General features: G+C 47.5%; 7 protein-coding genes across 7 annotated transcripts; 5 read left to right on the forward strand and 2 right to left on the reverse strand.

Moving 5' to 3' along the window:
- Window positions 1-292: 292 nt before the first annotated feature.
- On the reverse strand, window positions 293-3,512 carry TREMEDRAFT_61611 (uncharacterized protein; the record flags this gene model as incomplete). The annotated part of the gene is made up of 8 exons (XM_007004051.1): window positions 293-749; window positions 797-942; window positions 998-1,554; window positions 1,969-2,402; window positions 2,667-2,818; window positions 2,888-2,998; window positions 3,143-3,406; window positions 3,450-3,512. The coding sequence occupies 8 exons, from the start codon at window positions 3,510-3,512 to the stop codon at window positions 293-295; spliced, it is 2,184 nt and encodes a 727-aa protein (XP_007004113.1).
- Window positions 3,513-4,462: 950 nt separating this feature from the next.
- TREMEDRAFT_61612 (uncharacterized protein) lies at window positions 4,463-5,275 on the forward strand (the record flags this gene model as incomplete). Its single annotated transcript, XM_007004052.1, has 1 exon — window positions 4,463-5,275. The coding sequence occupies one exon, from the start codon at window positions 4,463-4,465 to the stop codon at window positions 5,273-5,275; it is 813 nt and encodes a 270-aa protein (XP_007004114.1).
- Window positions 5,276-5,714: 439 nt separating this feature from the next.
- On the forward strand, window positions 5,715-6,623 carry TREMEDRAFT_61613 (uncharacterized protein; the record flags this gene model as incomplete). Its single annotated transcript, XM_007004053.1, has 1 exon — window positions 5,715-6,623. The coding sequence occupies one exon, from the start codon at window positions 5,715-5,717 to the stop codon at window positions 6,621-6,623; it is 909 nt and encodes a 302-aa protein (XP_007004115.1).
- A 603-nt stretch (window positions 6,624-7,226) lies between these two features.
- Window positions 7,227-7,889, forward strand: TREMEDRAFT_61614 (uncharacterized protein; the record flags this gene model as incomplete). Its single annotated transcript, XM_007004054.1, has 2 exons — window positions 7,227-7,635; window positions 7,684-7,889. The coding sequence occupies 2 exons, from the start codon at window positions 7,227-7,229 to the stop codon at window positions 7,887-7,889; spliced, it is 615 nt and encodes a 204-aa protein (XP_007004116.1).
- Window positions 7,890-8,370: 481 nt separating this feature from the next.
- Window positions 8,371-9,511, forward strand: TREMEDRAFT_61615 (uncharacterized protein; the record flags this gene model as incomplete). The annotated part of the gene is made up of 2 exons (XM_007004055.1): window positions 8,371-9,218; window positions 9,262-9,511. The coding sequence occupies 2 exons, from the start codon at window positions 8,371-8,373 to the stop codon at window positions 9,509-9,511; spliced, it is 1,098 nt and encodes a 365-aa protein (XP_007004117.1).
- A 138-nt stretch (window positions 9,512-9,649) lies between these two features.
- Window positions 9,650-12,615, reverse strand: TREMEDRAFT_73633 (uncharacterized protein). Its single transcript, XM_007004272.1, has 2 exons — window positions 11,809-12,615; window positions 9,650-11,618 (listed from the first exon to the last, which is right to left on the reverse strand). The coding sequence occupies exons 1-2, from the start codon at window positions 12,311-12,313 to the stop codon at window positions 10,081-10,083; spliced, it is 2,043 nt and encodes a 680-aa protein (XP_007004334.1). The 5' UTR covers window positions 12,314-12,615; the 3' UTR covers window positions 9,650-10,080.
- Window positions 12,616-14,163: 1,548 nt separating this feature from the next.
- TREMEDRAFT_61617 (uncharacterized protein) lies at window positions 14,164-15,835 on the forward strand (the record flags this gene model as incomplete). Its single annotated transcript, XM_007004056.1, has 11 exons — window positions 14,164-14,197; window positions 14,303-14,418; window positions 14,507-14,627; window positions 14,685-14,794; window positions 14,853-14,910; window positions 14,955-15,057; window positions 15,104-15,286; window positions 15,353-15,423; window positions 15,470-15,546; window positions 15,666-15,749; window positions 15,794-15,835. 11 exons carry the CDS (start codon window positions 14,164-14,166, stop codon window positions 15,833-15,835), a joined length of 999 nt encoding a protein of 332 aa, XP_007004118.1.
- Between the last annotated feature and the right edge of the window lie 675 nt (window positions 15,836-16,510).

Below are 16,510 nucleotides of genomic sequence, written 5' to 3' on the forward strand. Positions count from 1 at the left end.
CAAAACGAAGAGGTTGAAGAGGCGGAGGGCAAGTCCTGGTAGAGATTAGTTGAAAAGAAATAGGTGAGAACAGAGTGAGTCAAAGAAGTCATGAAACATCAGTTGCTGAATCGAGATCAACGTGTCATGTCTGACCAATATCAAAGGTGGTCTGCTCCGGAGGAAGGGGGATAACGGCGACGAGACATAAAGGAGGAACAGGATAACATCTGTCCTCTGATGATTCATCCATGTGTCATCGTATATGGGCAGTTTTAACTACCACTCGTCAAATCGACGAGTTTCCTTTACATCAATCCACGTCGCTCGGTTTATCGCCTCGTCTCTCTCGTTGGGCTCGTTGGATCGGGGCGTCTTCAAAGAGGTTTCTCGTATTCTCAGTGATCATGCGCATAACTTCCTTCTCTTCGACCGACAATGAGCCACGAGGCAGAAAAAAGTTCGACGATTGTCGGTGTATGGACCTTCCAATGTCCTCGAGTAGTGAATGAAGGTATATAATCTTATCAAAGGGTGAGATCGTATACTCGATCCGCAACCTGATAGTGTCCTGTGAATCGTATTCCCCGTTAGGAATCGTGGACAACATAGTGATGGGTATGGAAGAATCGTATTTTGCAACCTGTGCTGCAATCCCATCGCATGCTAACTGAACGACTCCGTGAGGCGGCCATTCAGGCCGGCTAGCACCCGCCCAAGTGGTCGAGTTGAGCAATATTGCCTTCCATAGATTTTCGATATGACTCTCGCTGCGACTTAGCAATGTCATGATCACGCGTGTACTCTGCCAACTCACTCGACCTTCCCGATGGCATGTACTAGGCATGTGGCGAGGGGCTGGAAGACCAATCCCTCATTTTCGGTCTCTGAGAGGATCAATGGCCCCTTGCCTGCAATCGAGAAGACAAGCGACTCCTGCATCAGTACTTTCTGAGAAGTGAGCTGCCCATGAGCCGTCATCAATCACAAGATGTAATGATCAGTCAAGAGAACTCACATTTAAAATGCCCACCCGCAACTGCTTGTGATACTCGATAGAACTCGCAAACCTATGACCAGCAATCCAGTACCCGATAATTGGTTCCTTAGGGTATGATATTTCTCGCATGTCGATTCTCATATCCAACGTTTCGTCGAGCATGATACTGCCTGTCCGCTTGCTTGTCCGCATGCCTGTCCCAGTGCCCGCTCCCCTGCCTGTTCTGGCCCCTTCCACAAGCTCTATCTCCATTTCTACCCCCCTAGCAGTCACCCTACCTTGCAAATTAGGATCTACCAGCAACTTATTTGTTAAGAGAAGGCAGGCGTCGGACATGAATTCTGACTGCAGCCCTGTCCACTCCGTCCACCCCGCTTGATTGCGCTGACGGGTGGAGAATCGGGGCTCTTCGACTAACATGGGACGAAAATTTGTTAAGATCACACTTTCCAGATACGGCGCCAATGCAGTCGCCACAGATGCCGTGGGTTGGGCCTTTCGGTCTCGGTCAAATAAGTCATGCCACCAAGTGACATCGGGTGGGTATGGAACAGGAATTTCAAGACAGGGCGCTCCTTTGGAAAAACATACACTCAGTCAAACCACTGTGGACGTGCGGCCTTTGGCCTGCGTCTATAATCAACTAGTCTCTTGGGCAAGGGGAAAGATGCTCACTGCGATAATGATAGGCGTTTCGGTCACCCTTGGCGTGGAATCAGACGAGGAGCTCATGTGTTAACAACGGTTGTGGACCAGTTTAAATAAGCGACGATTGGAGCAAGTCGTGTGTGTGTGTGTGGGGGGGGGGGGGGGGGAAGGGGGGGGGGATCGGTTCAAAGTATATAAGTGTGCAGGCGGGCCTTCCAAGGTGTAAGTTAAGTAAGCGGTGTTTGAAATGATGGCTTGCCCGCGCGGGCGTGGTTGCCTCTTTGGGCTATGGAGGCGGCAAAGCGATGATCGAGGCTTGAATAGCGAACGCCACGTCTTACCCTTTGTGGGTTTACGGACTAAGAGGTATGGGGCATAGCTTGCAGGTTCTTGGACGTCTTTCCCTTGTCGTGAATCCGTTGCTTTGTGTCGGAGTGTCGAAGTCTCGACAGAGGAAGTGATGGCGATGCAGAGTGGGTTGTTCAAGAGGATGTGGCGGAATGCTCGAGATGATTCGGACCAAGAGTGATCCCGTCGTGTATTCTGTTGCCGCCTTCGCCTCAGTCCACGTCGATTGGCTCCCCCGCATCGACCGGAGATCTCTCTGGAAACGCTGCTAGAGCACATCGGCCGAGACGCCCCTTTAGTGTCTCGAGTGTGTCGCCGCTCGATAGCATGTCTGGAGTGCGCCAAATACTGATATTCGGCTCCGTCAGGTATTTCCCAAGGTACTGGACCAAATCCGTGGCCATCGGACAGAAGACGTTGTGACTGGCTGCGCCAATTCGAAATGTGATGATTACTCTCTTGTCCGTCTCGGAAGCAGATGAGGATGGAGGGATCGTCTTCTGCATGGTCAGTTCGTAATCTGCCTTGTGATCAGCGATATGACCGTGCATGCCTTCTATTGCTTGGTCCAAATCCGACCTCGTCATTGTCCCATAAAATCCTCGGATGGCCTTTGAGATCGAAAGTGATTTTGTGAGCGATTTTGTGCTGGGATTTGAGAACATATGCGTACTAACAGTGTCGGACTCACCCAAGAGCATCCACAACATCCTGAAGGTAGGATTCAAGGGTTTTCATGGACAGTTGACCATCTATAGTTCGAGATAGAACCATCGCTCCTGCGTCTGCGGACGAAAACACCACAGACTTGTGTTCGGGCGAATCTTCACAAGAAAAAGAGATCTGGTCATCAACATACCAGCAGCGGTCGTCTACCTGACGATGTGAAAACGAGTATGGAGAATAACTCACATTCAGCTCTCTGATTCGGAGTTCATCTTCTTTGTCCGCTTTCGCCAATACTCGTCGACCAGAAATCCAATGGGCAGTGTCTGGGGAAACTAATGGAAGTACTACTTTGAACTGAATCAGTACCTGGCTTGCACCTCTCACGACTTTGAAATGTGTGACGTGTGAGTTTTCAGCCAAGGCTGTTGATCCCATTGAGGAAATTATGCCACTCAAGTCATATTCCTCCGTAATTCGCGTCCATCCTGAGTGACCCACTGACTGAGCATAGAGGGAAGTCAATGATTGATCAACGTCATTTCTCCATATCGGACTATCGATTTCGGGTAGAGTCCTGAACATTCGTTTGAGATCGCCGGTGGGGGGATTCCAGGACAAACATACGTGTGTCGGGTTGGCAAATTGATCCTGCACCCATGGCGGGCACATATCATACGGGACATGAAGCAATGACCATCCGTCAGAGGCCAGTACAGTCACGGTTCGCAAGTCATCGTCGGAAATTTTCCCACGATAAGTGATCTAATGATAAGCAAGACACCATAAGAATGTAGAGGAGACTTACCAGGACGAGTACTGACGCTGGGGGCGCGACTTGTGAGGGGGAGCTAGGATTCGTACTGGCCATTCTTGAGTGCAGTGTTGAGATATTGTCTTGTGGGAGAAAGTGAGAAGATTAGTGATATAATCAGATAGATTGCTGGGGGCTTTTAAGGCTTGGGTGTGAGGATAGCTGTGACCGAGATGAATGGACTGTCCTCTTTCCGGTTGCCTTTTTGGTAAGTGTTTGATAGAGTAAGCCGAGAGCTCGCTTCGCACCGAAGGCCTACGATGGATGACGAATCCGTGGGTATTTCCTGAGAGCCTGCCCCTCCCATACCCATCTCCCTACCCGTCTACGGTCCGTCCCTCCTTGGATGAAGTCCATACCTTGCTTTGAGTAGTGGATGGTGAGAGTTGAGATAATCAAGCTAGACAAGACAGAGATGGAAATGTGGTCATTGGCACGAGTGTGGCGAATTGCTCTTGTGGCACTTTCCGGTTGCAAGGCAAATTCTCCGAAGCTCATGCCACATGCCACTCCCAATTCGAAACTGTTATCAAACGAGAAAGGCAGTTCTATGTATTGTAATAACTATGTGAGACCGCATGAGTCCGATACTCCAATTGTATGTAGTGTGGTCAGAGCTCACTTGGAAGAATCATGTTAATGGAGCGTATAATATCAACAACTCCAAGTTTGCCAAGCCCGATCCGCAAGACCAACATCATGTCGAAACAGAGGATGCACATTGACAAATGTGCCTTCTCAACATCCTTTCTCGTGCGTTCAACTAGATTCAATCTACTAAGCGAGAGCTCAAGTCAGCTGTATCTATGCAAGTGTCTCCCATACCCCAACCATGACATCATCGAACTTCGCTTGATTGATGGTATTCCATCGTGATACTCTTACCCGGTCCGGTAAGGATGGCTTGTGTGTCACAGTCTAATGGGTATATAACCTATTTGATGTCTTCCCTCACTTTCACTTTCCTCGATTCATCTCACTTCAATAAGCATCTTAATCAATACAGTATGACAAGCGGTACAAACCCCTCCACCTCCTCGTCGCCCGACACTAAAGGGAAAATTTCTCTGCCCCTCCGTGAAGAGGGACATTCCTCGGACGACTCAACAAGCTCCACGAGTACCATCACCAATCACCGTGCCCACAAGAACCTAGTCGTTTCCCATGAAGCAAGTGAGACCCAAAGCTCGAGGAAAGAAGAAGACAAAGAGGGTACCTCACGCAGGGCTCAACTTTACTCCTCCGTCCGTAAGAGAGAGACCCAGGAGCTACGTGAACACTTCATCGTTGCAAGAGAAGAACGATTGGCGTGGCTCGATTCCAACGAGCCTCAAAGTAGCCATGAGAGCTCACAAGAGACAATGACAAACAAGCTTACTCAATTTGATAGACACATCAATGATCTTTTGAGTCAATACGAAGATATCACCAATAATGGTGTTGTCGATCAAGCAGCTTACAAACAAATGAAAGAACAATTGAGCAAGATTACCCTCTCTTACGGCTCCATGCTTCAAGAAATTCCGGTCGCCGACATAGATGACGGGGTGAGCCGATCGATCCAGGTTCTTAGTCTTATCGACCGAGAGGAATACGCCGGAATCTCAGTTTTCGAGAAGTCGACAATCCTATGGAAGACAACAGGACGTACCAGGCTGGAGACGGCTCTGAAGGAGGCAGATGAGGAATGGATTCAAGAGCGTATCTTGAATACTAAGTCTTGGTTCACATCCCACTCTTCTCGCTTGCCGGCAGGAGAAGACGCGGTACGGGTGACTGGGGATAGACTTTACAGTACTTCCATCAAAGATAAGGAATGATGATAATCGATATATGACTTGACCTGTGGTGGTTATCCTTATGATGAGATCTTACTCATATGATTGATGTATGAAACACCCGTCTGCTCATTCAGTTCTTCTTACGCTTGCTGCACTGCTTACATCATGCGCCGGTTGAAACATATCTCCCAAGGTCATGATTGGGGAGATGGGGACATGGACGCGAAGCATTCGTCCACCTTAAAAGGAAGGAGTGACCAAATTGTGATGGGACTTCGCTTGCGATATCGTGGACCGATTCTCAATCGAAAGGGAGAAACACATGAAGTCGCTAACGAGATCACTCCATTGTATACATCTTACCCTCGCTTATGGCGGATGCCTCTCCCCCATCCACCTATAAATTAGCCCTGTGGGTGTTGTTTTGCAAACACCACTCACTATCTACACCTTCTTTCCAAAGATTGCTTCCTACAACATGTCTGATGACAACAATAACGCTCAACCCATGCCATCATGGGTCCCCGAGGATGCGGTGGGTTGGTATCATCATCCGATTGAGTATGTTGAGTCCAGAGCTCCACCTACAAGCTTGACTTACGCCTATGGCCAAAATACAGCTGCAGCTGCACATACAACTGTAACTGGACATTCCGAATATGACATGGGTGAGGGAGAAGAAGAGTTGGAGCAGGAGGAAGATGAGATGGAAGCGGGAAGTGATGAGATGGAGGATGATGAGAAGAGTGACAATACTGAAGAATTTGAACAAGCGTTTAAAGCATATTCCACCCTTCGTGGGCGAGAGGTTGAGCAACTACGGTCTCATCTTGATAATGCTAAACAAGAGAGAAGCGCTCTCATCAATGAACTCCCATGGGGTATCTTACCTCCCGAAGTAAGAGAACCAACGTTAAACACTGTGAAGGAGACTTATGAAGACATTGAGGAGCTGTTGGGAACGTATGAAAGTCAGGTGAACGGAGGACTCGACAGAGGTCGACAATACCGTCGAGCTAATCGAACATTGGATCAAATCAAGGAAATGTATGAAGATGTTTTCCAGGGAGTTCGACTTGAAGATACGGATAACAAGATCCAGGAGTCACTTCGATGTTTGCACCTCCTTGATCTAGAAGAGACTTTAGGTCAAGCTTCAGTCGAAGATGCGACGTCCGAGGGAATAAGGATGAGATGCGGAATTCTGGAAACAGCGTTTGAACACCAGGATATAGGGACATTCATGATGGAGTTAACTGGGACCAATGCTTGGGATCAATTCTCTGGTGAGCCTTTGCCAGAAACGGGGGAAGGTAACAGGGATCAATGGTGGCAGATCATGGAGTCTGTCGAGCAGCACAGGAGGACACAGATGGACACACAATAATGGAGTACATAGCTGGTTCCGTTTCCATTCACATATCTGCAATGGAGAATGCAAAGTTTTCTCATGTGTGAAGGAAAATTAGAGCTGAATGTTTATCCAAAAGCACCCATTTAAAATCATGCAGTGTGATGTGTGTTTGTAAAATACTTTTCATTAATTACATGTAGGCAGCGCACGGATATCGAAACTCGTCGTAACTTCTCCATCGGGGATCACGAGATGGGCTGGCTCCTTCCTTCCTCACTAGCGCAAGTGCCGTACAGAACGCTAGACATCTGTTCAGTTGTATGTCGAGCTCAAGTTTCAAAAGAAAGCGAATGATGGTGGGGTGAAGAAGGGAGGAAGCATTGTATCAGTGTAAGTGTGAAACCATTCAAACATGTTTCCCGTGATGTTGTGTGTCAACCAAGATCAAGGGAAGCAGAATTGCTTTCTCTATGAAACAACATATTCCATTCTCATAATCCAACTAGTGTCCTCTGGTCTTACAATCCATCTGACTGGTCAGATATATGTCAATGATATAAATTTGGTTTTCTCCTCTTCCATTTCATCTCAATCATCTGATCTACTTTGCAATCAACCTTCAACATTACAAGCATAATGTCAACCATCAACTTTCCAACGAGAGAATCCTGGTCACTGACCAACACTCACAATGACAACAAAACGGACATCACACCTTATGATCACCAAGACGTTGTTCTATCCCCTACCCACACTCACCAATCTGAGGACAACACGACAGAGGAAGATCGAACCAACACCAAGGATACTCTTGCTCCACTTCGGAAGAAAGAAGTGGATAATCTCAAGAGATATCTCGAACAATCTCTTAGAGATACCACCACTAACATCGAGTCTCTCCCTTCAGAACTTACATCCGATGACTTGCAACTAGACGCTCGAGAAGAATATGATGAAGCTCATGAACGTATGAAGAACGTCTTGAACCAATATGAAGATTCTGTTGCAAATGGATTACATATCAAGACCAACTACAAGGAAGCAAGTCAAGCTTTGACAAAAGTCAAAAAAATGTTTGAAGTTTGATTCATAGGGACAGGTCATCATGATGGTCAAGAGGAGGTGTGGAATTCTCTGGATGTGTTACATGAATTTGATGATGAAGAATTGAAGGAGACAAAATGGAGGAAGAATGATGAGGTTTTGGAATTGGAGGAAGAAGCAGCAGAATTGGTGTACCGTCCGTTGATGGCAACCACAGTGATTGACTCTCTTCAAAGGGAGTTTGGATATCAATGAGGAAATATCTTCAAAGGGGTTTGGATATCAATGAGGAAATATCCGTTACATATTCTAGCACGGGTTCAAAAGATGTTCAATTCGTCAGATGACTAATAGATTGATGACGCCCCGCTTCGAAGATGTCGGAGAAGAAGGAAGCGAATCCTGACACGGTTCCCAGATCAAAGGAATTAGGATCTCAAACGTGAAATACAGCTTCTGACACGTCACATGTTTCTCAGTATGCGTCATTTTTTCAACTCCGAAATGTCCATATCTCCAACGATCAATCCATCTTCACCTCTCAATTCCCTTCCATTTCGAGCCGACCCTATCACCCTACCAACCCGTCAACCATCATACCGCCCTATCGAACACCTCAATCTGATTATATCAGCCTGTCACTCATCACACCAACCAAATACTTCGCTTTCTTTCCTGCAAGTAAAAAGACAAGAGAAAAACTAAGATGGAAACTTGTCCCACAAATTCCTTCAACATGACTGAACAAGTTTCCCCTAAGCCGACTCAATTGACAGGTTCTACATCTGAACAATCAGTATATAACCCTGTGAACCAAAGTAAGATAACACGTACTTATGCAGCTCTCCGTACTAGACTCATCTCTCGTCTCTCCGCAACGCTTGATCATTCCTTCGTCCCCGCCACGATCAACTCAATTCCTGAACAATCCCCCGTATCCGCTCCAGGGAGCATTTTTGAAGGGGAAGAGACTGGTTTGTGGTCCACTCATCAGCAACTGAAGTCAGTATTGACAAAGTTTCAAGAATGTGCAGCAGAAGGATTGGATAGCGGTATCAAATACAGACAGTCGATAGATTTCCTCGATGATTTTCTACAGGGTTTCCTTGCCGTTTCACAGGTATCGAAATCTTTCCCCAAGGATAATTCCATTTACCCTAACGAGAATATTGGTGTAAATCAGACTATGGGAAATGCTATGACCGATGATGATGATGATTGGGATTTCGGTGGAGTTGATGTTGATGAGGAGGATTCGAAGCTCGGAGGAGCAGACGTTGACGGAAAGGATACAAGCGTTTCGGAAGTGGACGTTAACAGACAGAAAGCAAATGAGGAAGAGGTAGAGGAAGAAGAGACCGAAAAAGATATAGTGATACGTACAATTAAAGAGCTCGTCATCCTTTGCCAATCTGAAACTTTAGGTAAACCTATAGATGATTTCGTTACCGAACATCACTTGGTTTCACAGTTGGAAGCGATAGAGAACGCTGTGATACAAGGAGAAAAAGCGACGGGAATGGTGATGAATCAATTGACAGGGAGTATGGCTTGGAATCTTACTGATTCGGAATCGGAATCGAGGTGAGTTTTCTTTTCTTTTATGTTTTCGATGTCTGATTTTAAGCTCTAATTCAGTTTCAACCATCTCGGTTCAGATGAATGTCAAAGATAATTGTGATGTAAAAGGATTTCGGGAGGTGAATGAGAGTGTAGGAGGTCGGTTGAAGAGGTCCAGGGAAAGTGATGAAGTTGATTCTGCTGTTGTAAATGCCGACTTTGAGAAGCTTCAGATTTCGGATTTCGATCACGGAATCGCATTTGGTATGACGGGAAAGACCGGGACGGATATTAGGAAGAGGTTTCGCATGAAATAAGGTGTTGTGTGTGACGATATCCAACTGGGAAAGATTGATACGGTTCGTGTGATGTTTGGTTGTTGGTCATTGGTTCGTTATGATACTATGTGAGTACAGTACGGGTACAGTTGAGAACATGTTAGAACTCAGTAATGGCACAAAAGACAAAAAGATGCATGATAACTGTTTTACCCTTCGAGAGCAAAACACAGCTAAGACATAGTACGATCTCGAACCGCACAAGAAAAAAAAAACATGGTAGTATGACAGACAAACCCGATGTCCCTAATAAAGACCCAGTCTTACTCTCCACCAGTGGAGAAGACAAAAGTCGGTGGAGAAAAAAGAAAGAATAATGTATGATGAAACGATGCCGAATTTGTTGATTGTGATTTTCCTCCTCATGACCCGAGACTTCCACTTCCACTTCCTTCTCCTTCTCATTCACGTTCGCTTTCTTTACCCACTCCTGGTCGACACTCAAACTCAAAAAATAATCGCTAGGATTATTCATGCAATCAAACACGTCGATTTTTTTTTGTCTCGTTCGATAGTTCTTGATATGACCGATGGGCAGATCGATTGAATCATTTACTTCGACCGTGACTTGAAAATCGACCCGCTCTTCTATGTGAACCCCAACTTCTTCTCGCACTCTCAGCTCCTGCTCTCTGACTAACTTTCACAAACCTCTCCTCCCTCTTCTTCAAATTTGCATTACCACCAGCAGCGTTCACATACGTCTGATAGATATCCGAGTTTTGTGTGGGCGTTCCGAAATTTGACCACGCGTTCATTATCGAGTTGTAGTCATCGTTCGACACGTCGACAGGATTGGCAGGGAAAATGTACACACTCCAACCTCCCATGTTGACACTTTTGTAACTCCAGAAGCTCCAACTAACGCGGTTGTTATTCAATTGATCGAGCATGTAGGGGAGCGTATCCTCGTGAGCCATAAACTCGCCGATATAAGTGGGGATCTGATATCCGTTCCACGTGTCAATATCTCCCTGAGCGCCCGACCACGCCGCCTGATTTGCCCCTACGTCGTCTGTCATCATCAGGTACTCGTGCATACTGTACACGACTTGCGTCCAACCGTATGTCGAGGGATCCGTCGAGATCGACTCCATGATAATGATTCGATTCGCGTCGACGGAACGGATAGCATTGTAAAGATCTTGCTGCAGTTTATCACCTGCTGAACCTGTGGGCTCGTTGATCGCGTCGTAAGCTGCAATGGCGGTTTCTCCCATCCAATGAGCGGCGACTTTTTTCCAGATCTCGCCAGCTGCGTCGCGTGAACTCTGTCCACCATCCGAGTCTTCAGAAATGAGGGAATAGTCGTCCTTCTGCGAGTCCCAGATGTGAAAGGTAGGGATACAGTAGATACCTCTCTTTTTGCCTTGCGCGATAGCCCAGTCCATCTTGGTGAATGCGTCATCTCGCCATGAGCCGTTGGCCCATTGGACTGTTCGGTACGAAAACGGCATGCGCATGACGTTGAAGCCCATGGCTGCAATATTGTCAAAGTCGCTTTCGACCATGTAATTGTCTTGCCACGTTTCGATGAGGGCGGCTGTGGCGTCGACACCGAATCGGTTTTCCAACGTATCCTGAGCGAATCGATCACCGCTTCCAGAATTGTCATTGATACCACACATCCAATCCTCGAGTACGAGCCAGCCGCCAATGTTAACACCTCGGAGGACGACCTCATTACCACTCGGGTCCACAATCTTCGTCCCAGACGTTTGTAGGATGCCCGAGTTGCTCACAGAGCCACTGGAGGAGGATGTCGATGAGGACGAGGCAGAGGAAGAGGTAAACGTGGCGCTGGCAGTCGCTGATGCCCAAGACGCAGAGGTGGAAGAGCCCCATGAATCACTAGACCCGCCAGTGTTCCACGAGTCGGAGGCTGACGAGGATGACGTATGATTGTTTCCACCTCCGTTGCCCCATAGCTCGCCTCCAATGACAGAAGTAGTGTCGGAAGCGGAGTCGGCAGTTGCACTGGCTGTGGGAGTGGCGAGGAGATCCGTGGCGTTGACGGCGTCGGCAATGAATGAAGGGGAGGCGGTGGAAGATGATGCAGTGGAGGCGGTAGCCGTAGGTCCAGACGCTGCGATAATCAGCAGGTTACCAGAAAGGCGGGTGAACTCTCAGTCTCCTGGCCTTTCCAAAGAATCGATCATCGTGTGAAAGATCTGACCGGCAAGGCTTTGAAGGGATTGGCTCGGATCGACAAAGGTAGAACAAGGATACGGTCGGAAAGGATTTTTGTCCATGAAAATTCACAAGAATAAACTTACGCGACGCAGTCACACACTCATCATCATCGCCCACTTCCTCGATCTCAGTGAAGACCCACTCCTGGTTGCTGTTTCCATCGTAGCATTGCCAGACCTGCAAGACGGTGCCATCTGAGCCGTCACCGTCCGTGAGATCCATGCACAAATTTTGACCATCCCATTTGATGTTTTCGCCGCTGAGATCCCATTGTTGATTTGGGTTCCACGAGTAACATCCCCAAACTTGCAGTTTGTTGCCGCTCCAGGCACCACCATCTGTCAGATCGAGACACATGTTGGTGGCCGTGTTGACGAGAGAGCCAGCACTATATGTCCACGCGACGAGATCGTCGTTGCAGTTTGTGAGGACGAGTTGAGCTCCTTCTGATGAGCTGGAAGGGGCGACGCAAAGGTCAGTGAAGGGGGCGGGCGAGATGGCATAGGACGTGACATTTTGAGCGATGACGGGAAGTACGGAGAAGGATAGGGAGAGAGAAAGGGCTGCAAGGGTTGCAAAGATAGACATTGCGAGTTCCAGACGTCGCGTTGAAAAAGAGCGTGAGAGTTTAAGAAGTCAGAGAGATATGAGATTGGAGGGCTGGGAAGGGGTTTGAGAGCGGAGAGAGTGACGGAGAGGGTGACAAAGAGGATGAAAGAGGGGAATGTCGGAAATGAAGAATGAGGTTGAGGGTGAATAAGAAACAGAAGTTTACAATGAACAGGGGGGGAGGGTGGGAAAGGGGGTGTGAGTGGAGGTGATGATAGGTTAAAGGCGGGAGAGAAGAGAGCTGTGTGGAGAGAGAGAGAAAGAGAGAAAAGATACAAAGGTGTCAAAGAAGAACAAGACGATCAAACGTCTATTCATCAAAATACGACCATGTTCTCGTACTCCCTTCAGCCTTTCCCCCTCGATCCCTCAGCTGCGGTGCAGGCCCCAACTTGGCGCACCGTGCACCGTGCACCATGGAGCAATAGAATCACAGATGCACCCGCATGGCCGACAGTGTCAAAGCCCTGTCCACCCTCAAAGCCATCTCTCTCTCTTTTCAAAAGGAAGTTTTTCCTTGTCAAAACCTGAAACGCCAACTTTGCATCACGGAACGCGTCGTGACGCGTGGCATGTCATCCGTCCCTGAAAGTAAAAAAGCTCATGCCGCTCTGTCCACCCCTCGGCCCTGGGCCCTCGGGTCCCGCGCCTGTCATATCGACCAGCCAATGATCGTCAGAGGCACGGTCCGCTTGCGCCATTCCATCAGTTGAGCCATCTCATCGCACTTTCTGCCTTTCCCTCTTGGTGTCAGGATGGCTCACCGCGATGGGTCTCGGCTTGAAGGAGAGCCACTTCGGCGTATGCATCGCCAACGAAGGAAATGACATTCCAGCAACAAGAAACCCTCAACTTCGCTCGTCCATGTCACTCAAGGCAATTTGAACATGCGCGGCATGTCGATCAATCGACTTTCCCTTTTGATCATTGACGTACAAAGAAGAAGCTAGTGAGGAGGGGTAGTGTTTCAGATGCTCAAAAGGGGTCTGTGCTTCTGCCCCCAAGGCCCAGGTGTCAGGTGCGAGGTGTGAACATTTGTTGGGTGGCCATGGGTGGGTGGCCGGGTGGTCTGGGTGGCAAACGAGAGAAATATCAATAGGTAGATGCTCACTCAACTCGTCTGTATGGACATGGTCGTAATGCATTCACTGATGCTCTACTCATCCTAGGTTGTATTCCCCATTCATTCTCTGGTGGTCTTCTGGCGTAGGTTCAATAGGAAAGAAAGTAGACCAAGGTCAACCTAACCATAGCTCTTACCGCTTCCCGCACATCCATCCAGCCTCGAGATTGAGGTCCTTTGATACGTCGTTCTTATCCTAATCCACCCTCTTCAACCCTCCTTGGGGGACCTTCCTCGCAAACCGCCATCTATCTGCACTTCCGTCAGATCCGTATCCCACTCTGCCAGCTCCTCGATCTTTGCCAGCAAGTCGACCTCCCGCGACCGAAGCAAGACTGTGCTAGCATTGCACGATCGCTTCGACTTGTATAAACGCTGTTTGCTAGTCGCTAGCTCGGCCTCTTTGGGATTCTGAAGAAGGCCCCAGGTTTTGACTCTTCCTCATTAACGACATCAATAACTCCCTTCCTCTCCCCCCCCCTCCTCAAACTTCGGTGGGCTTCTCACAACGGCTGTCGTCCGTCTCCATCGGTACTGCCTTACTTTTCGACAAAAGAGGATCAAGTCGTCCTCCTCGACATCGCCTGCACAAGAGGTTGGCGGTGGCGTCGCTCGGGCCTTCTCTGAAGTTGAACATACCCAACGTAAGAACCTAGTCTACCTTATACCTGCAATTTAATCTGGAGTGGTGAGGAAGCATTCCAGGATGCCAGATCCATTCGGATCATTCCGCTGGATATGTGAGTTATCTCATTATCCTCTCATCTTCCCATATCCCAAAGCTCCCCAGCCTCTGAGCAGTGAGGTAGGGTTGAACGGAGAGATGAATCGAGCTAATCCAATAGGTCAGCATGCTCCCTTACCTCAATGCAACCTTTTCTTCTCTCAATTATACAACAGCGACAATGGCTTTACCACCCTCTTTCCTTCCACATCCGCCTTTTTCAATCAATATCATGTTGTGAGTTTTCATCCTCGTTTCACATATCAACCACAATGCGGTCCGGGATCGGGTACTGAGCAAAGGACACAGAGCTGATGATAAACAGACTGGTACAGCCACATCTGGGGACAATAATCTAGTCCTCGCACGAGGAGACGCAGGGACGGGCGTGGGGGCGAATTGCGAAATCGCTCACGTGGGGCATAGGGGCAGTATAGGTGATGTCGGTACGTATTGAAATGACCCTTGTCGCAATGTCTCAGTGAAGAACAGCTGATGTTTAGCGTTGATCGTACTCTCCGCCCTGAGTGTTCTTGTGGCGGTCGGTCTCACATACGCTGCTAGTCGTAGAAAGGCGGCTGTGGGAAGGATGGAACTGCGTTTGTTATTGATTGTAAGTCATGCCATCTAGGACGATATCAGAACATGTCCGGGATGATGCTGACACGCAGGTTTTTGGTCTTCATTCGGTTTTTCAACTTCTGACTATGTCTTCAATATTTGAGCAAGGTAAGTTCAGCTGTCCTGCTGTCGGGGTTAAGTTGACGAGTGAGGTTCAACGGCATTATCAATCCTCTCTAGCATACATCTGGGATTTGTCGCCGTCTTCTTTTGGCTTCTTCTTGGCAACGCCTTGATAGCTACCCAAGTGGTTGAGTATGTCAACTTTCTTCAGAGTCGCACCGAAGGTCTGATGATATAGGGATGGTACCCCGGCAGCTCTTGTTCCCCTGATGATCATAGCGATACTTTTCTTCGCTCCCACTTTATATATATCCCTCGATACGGCACTATCGTGGACATCAGCTTTCCAGCTATCTTCTAGTCATTTCGATGAACTCAAGTCGATCGGGCTGTTCATCTTGACTCTCATATGGCCAGCCGTGTGAGTACTGATCCCTCCCCTCCCCCTATTCTCAGAGGTGCTTGAGGGGAGTTACTAACATATCAGGGCCGCTGTTGGTTATCTGATTATTATGCTTGTGATAGTCCTGAAAGTGCTGAATGAGGTCAAACCAGCTTGTAAGTCTGTTCTGAAGTATACTCCATCGATAGACGCTCATATCAGTGTTTTACATACTAGCTTTCATGTTCTTTGCAGGAGGACAAGTCATCTTCTTCCTCGCCTCTCAACCACTGTGTAATGTGAGTTTCCATATCTTTTCACTCCAATTTTTTCACACTTACTCTCTACACTCATCTTACTGCTCCACCGGCAAAAGTCTTTATATGATGTTCATACATGTGATCATGCTGACATTCAGTCCTCCAATGGAAAGATAAACGGCGCTTTCCTCTCTACCCTTCTCAATACGGCTTCAATAGGTTCCATTTATTATGCTTGGATGGTGAGTACACCTTTTGATCAAAAGCTCATTCAGCTGACTTTTAGACTATTACAGAGGATGATTGGGGTGACGAACTTGGTTATTAACGACTATATGACATGTCATGTAAACATCTTGATGTCTCTTCATTCATCTCTTATAAGTATACTGAAGACATGAATGTCAGTTGTCAAATGATACTACGGCGAGATCTCAGATATATGTTAGAAAGTACTCGTGTCATTCCAGCTGAACACTCCATTCGCATATTCCCATGCTTCATATTCTTCCTGTGTCATCTGACTTAGACGTTTAGAGTCAGATGATAAATTTATCTGAATGTTCAAATGTCCCGTCTGCTCCGTTATTTCGTCCGTTTCACTATGACGTATATCCGTCGTTTCTCCTCCTCCTTCTTTCACGGCGTCGTTCATACGAGTCCTATCATTCAAGTCTTGTTCGTCTATTACAGGTGTTTCACGCACTGAAGACCGAGAAGACAAAAAGGATGAATATTCAGAACTGTCATCCGTATCTTCCATGTCCTTCATCTCTCTCTGATATCCATATGGGGATGTACAGGTATTGGTGTTTGGGGGGCTTGAATAAGGTCATCAGCTCGAAACTTTTGCTCGCTTGTTCGTTCGTTCGTAGTTGTCATGCATTCATAGTGTTCATTCAACAGGTTATGAGCCTGAACTGCTTCTCTTGGATCTAGAGTATCTCTACTACATCCAGAAAGCAGTCAAACCGACCATCCAACCGACTCAGCTTGCTGGGTT

This window comes from Tremella mesenterica, assembly GCF_000271645.1.
Source record: "Tremella mesenterica DSM 1558 unplaced genomic scaffold TREMEscaffold_4, whole genome shotgun sequence".
Classification (NCBI taxonomy): domain Eukaryota; kingdom Fungi; phylum Basidiomycota; class Tremellomycetes; order Tremellales; family Tremellaceae; genus Tremella; species Tremella mesenterica.